Here is a 10,766-nt window from a genome sequence, read left to right as displayed (position 1 = left end):
CTGGTGGCTGTGCTAGTGAGTCAAGAGTGTGGCTCCTATATAGCACTGCATATATAGAGGCAAAACACACATTTGATGTATTTTCCGGCATCAAATTTCACTATCTCTACTCCTAATGAAGGAGTTGTAGCTTGATACGGTTTATTTTCGTCCGGTTTTTCTTCGTCTCACCTCCCACCAGCCTCACCAACTGGTTTTTCATCTCCTTCACATTAAAAATCCGAATCTTATTAAAGATAAAATCTTGTTCCGTGCTTACTTTGGCAAGTTCAGATTCATTTCAATTACGTAAATAATAGGTAATTAAGAATTCATAACTCACACCATATATGTGATATCACCTTCCTAAAATATAGATGTAACTTTTCCTCGATAACCTTCCAAAACAAAATGAGATATTCCTCAATAACAAATCATTAATCCTGTGCATTATGTTATTTATTATTATTATCATTGTCATTATTATCTCCACTATTAATTGGCTATCACAAGTTTCATAATCTTTACTCCTAATGGAGGAGTTGGTAGCCTGGTATGGTCTATTTTCGTTCGATTTTTCTTCGTCTCACCTCCCACCAGCCCCATCAGTGGTTTTTCGTCTCCTTCATATTAAAAACCTGAATCTTATTAAAGAGAAAATCTTGCTCCGTGCTTACTTCGGCAAGTTCAGATTCATTTCAATCACGTAAATAATAGGTAATTAAGAATTCATAACTCACACCATATATGTGAGATCACCTTCCTAAATTATAGACGTAACTTTTCCTCGATAACCTTTCGAAACAAAATGAGATATTGCGCAATAACAAATCATTAATCATGTGCATTATGTTATTTATTATTATTATTATCATTATTATCTTCACTATTAATTGGCTATCACAAGTTTCGTGATCTCTACTCCTAATGGAGGAGTTGGTACCCTGGTACGGTTTATTTTTTGTCCGGTTTTTCTTCATCTCACCTCCCACCAGCCCCACCAACTAGTTTTTCGTCTCCTTCACATTAAAAACCCGAATCTTATTAAAGAGAAAATCTTGCTCTGTGCTTACTTCGGCAAGTTCTGATTCATTTCAATCACGTAAATAATAGGTAATTAAGAATTCATAACTCACACCATATATGTGAGATCACCTTCCTAAATTATAGACGTAATTTTTCCTCGATAACCTTCCAAAACAAAATGAGATGTTTCTCAATAACAAATCATTAACCTTGTGCATAATGTTATTTATTATTATTATTATCATCATCATTATTATCTCCACTATTAATTGGCTATCACAAGTTTCGTATTCTCTACTCCTAATGGAGGAGTTGGTAGCCTCGTACGTTTATTTTCGTCCGGTTTTTCTTCGTTCTCCTCCCACCAGCCCCACCAACTGGTTTTTCGTCTCCTTCACATTAAAAACCCGAATCTTATTAAAGAGAAAATCTTGTTCCGTGCTTACTTCGGCAAGTTTTGATTCATTTCAATCACGTAAATAATAAGTAATTAAGAATTCATAACTCACACCATATATGTGAGATCACCTTCCTAAATTATAGAGGTAATTTTTCCTCGATAACCTTCCAAAACAAAATGAGATATTCCTCAATAACAAATCATTAATCATGCGCATTATGTTATTTGTTATTATTATTATTATCATTATTATCTCCACTATTAATTGGCTATCACAAGTTTCGTGATCTCTACACCTAATGGAGGAGTTGGTAGCCTTGTACGGTTTATGTTCGTCCGGTTTTTCTTCGTCGCACCTCCCACCAGCCCCACCAACTGGTTTTTCGTCTCCTTCGCATTAAAAACCCGAATCTTATTAAAGAGAAAATCTTGTTCCGTGCTTACTTTGGCAAGTTCTGATTCATTTCAATCACGTAAATAATAGGTAATTAAGAATTCATAACTCAAACCACATATGTGAGATCACTTTCCTAAATTATAGACGTAACTTTTCCTTGATAACCGTCCAAAACAAAATGAGATATTCCTCAATAACAAATCATTAATCCTGTGCATTATGTTATTTATTATTATTATTATTATTATTATTATTATTATTATTATTATTATTATTATTATTATTATTATTATTATTATTATTATTATTATTATTATTATCTCCACTATTAATTGGCTATCACAAGTTTCGTAATCTCTACTCCTAATGGAGCAGTTGGTAGCTTGGTACGGTTTATTTTCGTCCCATTTTTCTTCGTCTCACCTCCTACCAGCCCGACCAACTGGTTTTTCGTCTCCTTCACATTAAAAACCCGAATCTTTTTAAAGGGAAAATCTTATTCCGTTCTTAGTTCGGCAAGTTCTGATTCATTTCAATCACGAAAATAATAGGTAATTAAGAATTCATAACTCACACCATATATGTGAGATCACCTTCCTAGATTATAGACGTAATTTTTCCTCGATAACCTTCCAAAACAAAATGAGATATTCCTCAATAACAAATCATTAATCATGTGCACTATGTTATTTTTATTATTATTATTATTATTATTATTATTATTATTGTTGTTGTTGTTGTTGTTATTATTATTATTATTATTATTATTATTATTATTATTATTATTATTATTATTATTATTATTATTATTATCTCCACTATTAATTGGCTCTCACAAGTTTCGTAATCTTTACTCCTAATGGAGGAGCTGGTAGCCTGGTACGGTTTATTTTTGTCCAATTTTTCTTCGTCTCACTTCCCACCAGCCCCACCTACTGGTTTTTCGTCTCCTTCACATTAAAAACCCGAATCTTATTAAAGAGAAAATCTTGTTCCGTTCTTAGTTCGGCAAGTTCTGATTTATTTCAATCATGAAAATAATAGGTAACTAAGAATTCATAACTCACATCATATATGTGAGGTCACCTTCCTAGATTATAGACGTAATTTTTCCTTGATAACCTTCCAAAACAAAATGAGATATTCCTCAATAACAAATCAGTAATCTTGTGCATTATGTTATTATTATTATTATTATTATTATTATTATTATTATTATTATTATTATTATTATTATTATTATTATTATTATCTCCACTATTAATTGGCTATCACAAGTTTCGTAATCTTTACTCCTAATGGAGGACTTGGTAGCCTGGTACGGTTTATGTTCGTTCGGTTTTTCTTCGTCTCACCTCCCACCAGCCCCACCAACTGGTTTTTTGTCTCCTTTACATTAAAAACCCAAATCTTGTTAAAGAGAAAATCTTGTTCCGTTCTTAGTTCGGCAAGTTCTGATTCATTTCAATCACGTAAATAATAGGCAATTAAGAATTCATAACTCACACCGTATATGTGAGGTCACCTTCCTAAATTGTAGACGTAATTTTTCCTCGATAACCTTCCAAAACAAAATGATATATTCCTCATTAACAAATCGTTAATCTTGTGCATTATTATTATTATTATTATTATTATTATTATTATTATTATTATTATTATTATCTTCACTATTAATTGGCTATCACAAGTTTTGTAATCTCTACTCCTAATGGAGGAGCTGGTAGCCTGGTACGGTTTATTTTCGGCCGGTTTTCTTCACTCACCTCCCACCAGCCCCCCAACTGGTTTTTCGTCTCCTTCACATTAAAACCCCGAATCTTATTAAAACTGAATGCTTTAGAGAAGGTATGGATTTATTAGACTTATAATTAAGCAGCCGTATTGATCAAGCCAGAAAGAAACTACGAGGTCAAAATGAAATCGCTTTGTGTGAAGCCAAGAAACCAAGCGCAAGAACCCTAGCTAATTAACAAGGATAATGTTGCTTGCTCCTCAAGCGGAACACACGGCAATGAACGGGCTCAAGGACGTGCGAGCGACACATATACTTACTATGTGCGCTGCACACCGGAAGCATTCATCTCGCCAGCATTCGGACGAATCTCGGATGGATCGGGAAGCAACCAGAGGCCATGGAGAAGGCGGTTTTCACTCCATCGGCTACCTCTCATCAAGGTCATGGTCGCTGGTGCGCTGCTTCATTGCAGTCAACGGAGCCGGCACGTGTCAGCTATCATGGTCACCGTATCCAGCGCAAGCGCGTCACACCCGTCATAGTCACCATCGTAGGCGAGTCACCATGTCAGGCTCCTACGGCTACTCTTGCGGCAGCCGCGTGGAGGGGAGCAGCCTCCGGTTGGACGAGGTGGGTGTGGGAGACGGGGATGGCAGGGCGTGCACGTTGGCGACTCGTAGATTTCTCGGTGAGGACCGGCGGGGAAGGCGGGGGCAACTGCGGCGAGCGGGAAGGGAATGGGGCGGACAGGCAAGAGGTTGGGTTGGTCGAGGAGTTCGCCTGCGGCGGCGGCGCAAGGAACCCTAGTGCGTGTGAGGGCAATAGGGGAGAAAAGCCGCTCGCATGACTGTTTCTTTTTGACAGGCAAAACGTTTTTTTTTCTATGGAGGAAGGTGAAAAATCGGTGGAAACCGGAATGGGAGGAGGTGGTGGGAGGTGGGACGAAGAAAACCCAGACGAAAATAAACCGTACTAGGCTATCAAGTGCTTCATTAGGAGTTGGTAATCTCTACTCCTAATGAAGGAGTTGGTAGCCTGGTATGGTTTATTTTTCTCCAGTTTTTCTTCGTCTCACCTCCCACCAGCCCCCCAATAGGTTTTTCGTCTCCTTCACATTAAAACCCCGAATCTTATTAAAGAGAAAATCTTATTCCGTGCTTACTTCAGCAAGTTCTGATTCATTTCAATCACGTAAATAATAGGTAATTAAGAATTCATAACTCACATCATATACGTGAGATCACCTTCCTAAATTATAGACGTAATTTTTCCTCGATAACCTTCCAAATCAAATTGAGATATTCCTCGATAACAAATCATTAATCCTGTGCATTATGCTATTTATTATTATTATTATCCTTATTATCTCCACTATTAATTGGCTATCATAAGTTTCGTAAACAACAAAAATAACGTATCTTTTACTTGTAGGCGTACGCATCCGCGCACTCCTACTGAGGGCCCTGCACGGCACCATGGAGGATGTCATGGCCAGGCCTGACAGCGGTGTGATACTCGAGAATGCCAAGGCGTGCATCAGGCGTCGAGGACGGCCGTGGCGGATTGTAGGTCGTCAGACCACCGCGTACATGTGTTCGTGGACACGGTCATATTATATTTCTTGTCATTAATACACAGAGTCAGACATATGCTACATTCTCAAATCAAGTGTGTCCATTCAAATGTCAAGAAATTCGTTAAGGAGATGTGTCCTACAATACTCGATAGTCGTTGTCATTCGTAGCAGCCATTCATGGATTTTTTTGGAAATCGAGCACTGAATCAATTTGAAAATCAATCCTTTAATGCAATTAATTAGCTAGACAATTAATTATGTATGCATTTAATTAGCTCCATTTAAATAGAAATTTATTTTTGCACCGAATCAATTTTGAAACCAAGTCATTAAGGCAATTAATGGTTTAGGTAGACACTTAATTAAGCCTACATATAACTAGGGGATGTTTGTTCATAGGGACTTATTGGTGTAGGGACTTATTGGTGTAGGGACTTAAAAAATCCCTTTTAGTCCCATCTAAACCAAACAGGAGGGACTGATAGGGACTTAAAGTGGGCATTTGGACTTATGAAAGAAGACCCTGAGGGAGAGTCTTTTTGGGACTTTTAGTTGTAACATGGTCTTTTAGTCCATGTTTAGTCCCAGGAACCAAACAGGTAGGGACTTTTTAGGGATAAGCGACTTTTTAGTTGGGACTAAAAAAATTCCTAGCACTTATGAACCAAACAGGGCCTTAGAAGTAGAGATTTTTTTCCCAATTAGGATAATTAGTTGATTTGATTGGCAGTTAATTAGGCATGCGAAGAATTAGGTAGTCTGTTAATTATTTGTATAATTAATAAGTTAAGCAAGCATTTCATCGTGTTGAATAATTTTGGAAGCGCTGGTCGGCAGGGACGATCAATAGGCTCTCAACGACATGGCCGAGCAGCACTTGCCAATATGGACAATGGTCACCATGGGCCCGCGCTGAACGACCTAGTGTTCACCAAGATGGATGACGAGTATGCTCTGTAGGATGTTCAAACGTTGACGGTTGTGGAAATGTTCATGGATAAGGACAACATGACACTATAGTGGCCAGATGGTTCATCCTATTGTTGAAAGGGAGAGTGCTCCAAGAATAAGTAGGAATAAAGAACTAAAGCGACCAAGTGGTCCATGGTGTTGGAGAAGGAAAGAGTGTTAAAAAAAGTGAAACAAGAAAGAAAGGGTATTATAAAAATAAGTAGGAATGATAATTAAAACTGGCGAGGAAGGAGGAAGAAGAAGATGATGAGGCGTTGCTGACAAACGCGCTGATGTTGACGTGCTGCTGGTTGGGGCCACCAAAACGGGTTGGCGAAGAGATTAGAACTAGAAGATGTAGGGAAGGACGAGAAAGAGAAGAACATCAACTTTCCCTTCTAGCAGTGAATGATATCTGGGCTGGAGGTGGAGCTTATTGATGACTAGGAATACACTCAGGTTGTCACTTACCTTACATGTCATTGTGCATTGGCAAAGTTGAAAGGACCTTTGAGACTAATCTCTATAGTTATTTTTTTGTATCAATAGTGTGTGTTAGTTTAATCAACTTTATTATATTGTGAATTTGAAAAAATTCATCTCATTTGCAATGCATGGTGAAGGTGAGGTGGGTGTTACTTAATTTTAAAGAAGGAGGCTCCAGCGAGAAATGTCCCGCTACAGCAGGAAACCGGGCGAGAAAGGGAGCGCCCGGCAGAAAAAAAAATAAGGAGGGCGATGCATTGTGGGGTGGGGTTTTTCTGTTGGGACCGTGTGTTGGAGATAATATGGTGGATAGTCTGAAAAACCACATTTCTTTCCTCATATATGGTCTGAATTTCAGGGAGCCCGAACTGTACTGTCCAGATGGTTGAATTTTGAAGAGCCTACTAAGCGTCTGTTTAATATCCGAACACGTCCGGACCTATAAGGAAAAATGAGCTCGCACAGGCGTTCTACTAGTCTGTCTGGTAAATGAAAAATGCACGGTTTTTCCCCCTGGCATCACCACCGGGTCGTGCGGCGTCTTTTCGGCAAATGGATGGTGGGCAGGTGGAGTGTCCTGTAGCCAGTTTTGCCATGGCGTTCATCTCTGAAGATGATATCACTCACCTTGGACCCCAAAAAGGATTAGAGAAGGGAGTGGTGCTGCCCATCTCTGTTCTCGTGGACAAGGAGCTGCCTGTGCTGGTGTAGAAAGGAAACAGAATGCAGTTCTGAACCAATGCTGTTTATATAACAGCGAAGGATTTACCTCTTTAGCTGTACAGCTATGCGTGCGAGAATTCAGATCGAGCTCATTGACATGGCAGCAGGTAATTACTTCCAACCAGTTTACAAGCTTCTGTTAATGTAATAATAATTCCAATGGAACAGTTCATGCCAGGAAAAAAAAAGTATTCTAGTTACAGGGGGCAAATTATATGTTCATTCTGATAAACAAACCAGCACCATCCGAAAACTTGGGTGTATGTCACAAACCCTTGAAAACTCATGCCCCAAATCGTCTACCAAAGTGTGCGGAAAATGATCCTACTTCAAATATTCAATGCTGCATGCACACCGATCGACGCTGCATAAAACTATGTGCCGGTGGAAGTGATCCGCGGCCATTTCTCTTCGAGGCACCATGGGTCCTGTGGTGTTTCACCATCATCTAGGGTGTCTTCTAATGGGAATTTGTGGAGCTGTCAGCGCTATCTATCGTCGATCATGCAGAGGTAACCACCCCCGGCGCTCCGTTCCAGGGGATACCTGGTGGCGCCCTTCATGTACCGAAGGTGATTCGTGGCAGCATCTCGGAGGCCGGATCTGTTGGGCGCCTTTCCGTTCTTGCGCTTCTTTATCATGGTGCAAGTCCTCAGAGGGTCAACGCTTCCAGCCCCAGGTCTCCTACAACACAGTTCACGACAATGAAATTTTTTAGTCATACAACTTACATCATAATGAGGGACGGAGTTAAATTACAGCAGCAAAACCTATCACATGTAATACAACATCAATACCCTAAGTAAGGCTCTTGTGGCATATTTAGAAGATTGGAGGAAAGCAAAAGCAAATCAATACAGAAAGGAATGTCCAAAAAACTCACTTCAACAACTTCTCTGAAGCAACTCTAGCAGCTTCAATGGTATCCTTTGTAGGCAGCCACTTCACTACCCTACCAGGATCACCCCGCATTGGCGAATGGATTTTTACAAGCTGCGAATGATTTTCTACATCAGTAAACGATCCCTTCATGCAGTAACAAAGATAAAGTACTTGTACTGCTCAATGGATGTAAACATGGTTTTGTCAGATAGGATTAGTGGAAGAGACACTCACACCAAGACATTCCATCATTTGATAATATGCTCTGCCATGTAGTGGGGTGTGTCCCTTTCTGGACTCTGAAAAGTATCTCGTCCTGAAAGAGTGCACCATGAAATGTAAGTACAAGTGCATGCTTACAATGACAGGTAACATGTAAATCACCTACCATTCCTTGTAGCCTGGGTCTACTGTAAAGCCATACATGTCGACACTGTCACAGATGGAGAGAGCAAATTCAAGAGCTTTAAGCCCAGTTCCTTTAGCAGAGGAACCAAATGATGTGCCTAGCATGAGGTATACTGGATTGGTTATTGGAAGTTCCTACATAACAAGAGTTCTGTCAGGCAGGTAAGAAAACAAGGAACGTGTACCCAAAGCACCCTAGTTTTTTAATATGATGTAGCTAAATTACCCGAATCATCTTGTTCATGACATCATGTATTGTTGTCTTAACTATCAATGCCTCCTTTTTTGTTTCTGCAACCATAAGAATTAGCATGCCTTTTCATCCCGGAATCCTACTGACAGAGATAGGGAAATAGGTGGCTGGAAGACTTACCATCTAACTCAACAACTTTATCCAGTGCCTTTGCAGATCCTCTATTAAGAAGGCGAAATGTACTCTTTGCACCAACATATTCTGTGTAGTTCTGCAATGCAGACAGAAGAAGTTAGAGCACGTCCAAGTTAAGAAACAAGAGCAGGAAATATAGGTATCTTAGGAAAACCTGGACAGGTGCACCATTTTCTCTAATGACAACATCATAAGAATCAATCTCATCCCCAAATTTAGTTTTAAGAAGATCCCCAGAGTTACCAACAACGGCACAACTACCAAATTGCTGAGGTACATATGGTGATGTGTCAGGGAGAACCAATGAAAGCTTCTCCATGCAAAGAGTTCTGTTCTTGCACTTATTCCTGTAAACCCAGAACTACACATAATCAACAATCTCTAGAATTTAACCATAATTTAAGTCTATGTGAAACTGTAAAACTTGTGTCTACCCACAGAAGAATTCCTTTGTTGATCCTGCGCCATGCATACTCCTCCCAGCCATTTGGTAGTGCATCAATGTACTCCTTTGTGAGTATTGTAGTACTGTTGCGAACCTAGGAAATAAAATAAAATTATGCCAAGTGTCAAGGCATCAGTTAGTGTTGTTTTGCAAATATTTAGTGCAATAAGTAAATCACACAGATAAGTCGGTAGAGTAGAAAGAATGTCCACTTGCTCCCAGGAGGCCACAGCTTCGCAGAGATTGAACTCAAATGCCAACCCTTCAGACTCTCCAGTTTTTGGATCTGTCTGCAAACACCAGCCATAAGAGCAAAGACAACAATCACAAAAATAAGACAAGCTGGTCAAACTATGAGAAGAACAACAGATGCCCATGTTCCACGCGTGTCTATGTAGTACAATGCCAGGTACAAAATCAGATTTAAGGAACTCAAAGGAGAAATGCCAGCATAAGGAAAGAAATGACCGAGCACATGCGCACTTACCCACTTAGAAACCGTGTCACTCGGGTACTGTATAACAACACGACAGTAATCCTCTCCGCCAAACGCTTGCAGTCCTAGACCATTAGCATCCTGCAAGAAATTTACAAAAGTAAGACTCATCCAAACCAGCACGCTGATGACCTCGACACAGAGATTTGTAGTAGCTAGCAACACAATTATTGGTGAGAGTTGCCTTTTGAACAGAAAACATGAATCATTCCAAACATCGAATTCACCCCAGTCCTAGATGAAATAAAATTTTCTCTTATACTCCCTCCGTTCCTAAATACTTGTCTTTCTAGACATTTCAAATGACTACTACATACGGATGTATGTAGACATATTTTAGAGTGTAGATTCACTCATTTTGCTCCGTATGTAGTCACTTGTTGAAATGCCTAGAAAGACAAGTATTTAGGAACCGAGGGAGTACTATGAATCCTCCCCGTCTACTAAACAGTAAGCATCACATCCATTCACATCAATTCTCAGAAGAAGTCTAGAAATTATCAAGCGGTTACCCTGCCGATCCACCAAGGCTCGAGCATTTCAGAAGCTAATGGCCCCAGGTGCAACACAATGCAGCATCGAATTTGCAGACAGATGATACAGCTGAGCCCCAATCGGTTCTAATAAAGCGACAGGAAATCGACACAGTACAGGAGGGGCAGTAGATCAGCGGCAAGGGAGCGACGTACCACGCACTTGCTGAACCCTCCCTGCAGCGCGGCGAGCGCCGCCAGGTCCGCCTCCGAGAGCCCCGCGCCGCCATCTGCATCCAGAACCCACCCCGACTCAGGGATCTCCAGGCGAAGCAAAAAAAAAAAAGCAGAGGAAAGGGGGGAGATAGGCGCGCGGGGGAGCGGCGGAGGGGGGGTGC

At 40.2% G+C, this 10,766-nt stretch overlaps 1 protein-coding gene across 3 annotated transcripts; it reads right to left on the bottom strand.

The window, feature by feature from the left end:
- Positions 1-7,368: 7,368 nt before the first annotated feature.
- On the bottom strand, positions 7,369-10,655 carry LOC119323746 (sialyltransferase-like protein 4). Of its 3 annotated transcripts, XM_037597456.1 has the most exons (11): positions 10,585-10,655; positions 9,887-9,976; positions 9,580-9,689; positions 9,389-9,493; positions 9,109-9,301; positions 8,940-9,030; positions 8,793-8,857; positions 8,547-8,701; positions 8,393-8,474; positions 8,160-8,269; positions 7,369-7,960 (listed from the first exon to the last, which is right to left on the bottom strand). In XM_037597456.1, the coding sequence occupies exons 4-11, from the start codon at positions 9,451-9,453 to the stop codon at positions 7,765-7,767; spliced, it is 957 nt and encodes a 318-aa protein (XP_037453353.1). In that variant the 5' UTR covers positions 9,454-9,493; positions 9,580-9,689; positions 9,887-9,976; positions 10,585-10,655; the 3' UTR covers positions 7,369-7,764. The 3 variants fall into 3 exon arrangements, with proteins under 3 accessions (XP_037453353.1, XP_037453351.1, XP_037453352.1); XM_037597454.1 differs by lacking the exon at positions 10,585-10,655 and having other exon boundaries at positions 9,612-9,689; positions 9,887-9,944; XM_037597455.1 differs by lacking the exon at positions 10,585-10,655 and having other exon boundaries at positions 9,393-9,689; positions 9,887-9,957.
- Positions 10,656-10,766: the final 111 nt, after the last annotated feature.

Source organism: Triticum dicoccoides, chromosome 6B (assembly GCF_002162155.2).
Source record: "Triticum dicoccoides isolate Atlit2015 ecotype Zavitan chromosome 6B, WEW_v2.0, whole genome shotgun sequence".
Lineage (NCBI taxonomy): Eukaryota > Viridiplantae > Streptophyta > Magnoliopsida > Poales > Poaceae > Triticum > Triticum dicoccoides.
The sequence above is the reverse complement of the archived record's forward strand: the minus strand, read 5'-3'. Positions and strand labels throughout refer to the sequence as shown.

What these genes read in the sequence shown, in the direction of transcription:
- LOC119323746 (XM_037597456.1), bottom strand. Translation starts at nt 9,453, where the DNA reads ATGCACTACCAAATGGCTGGGAGGAGTATGCATGGCGCAGGATCAACA. An exon ending in TAAAGTTGTTGAGTTAGATG is followed by an intron (nt 8,858 to 8,939) that starts GTAAGTCTTCCA and finishes TTATGGTTGCAG; the next exon opens with AAACAAAAAAGGAGGCATTG. An exon ending in AAATGATGGAATGTCTTGGT is followed by an intron (nt 8,270 to 8,392) that starts GTGAGTGTCTCT and finishes AATCATTCGCAG; the next exon opens with CTTGTAAAAATCCATTCGCC.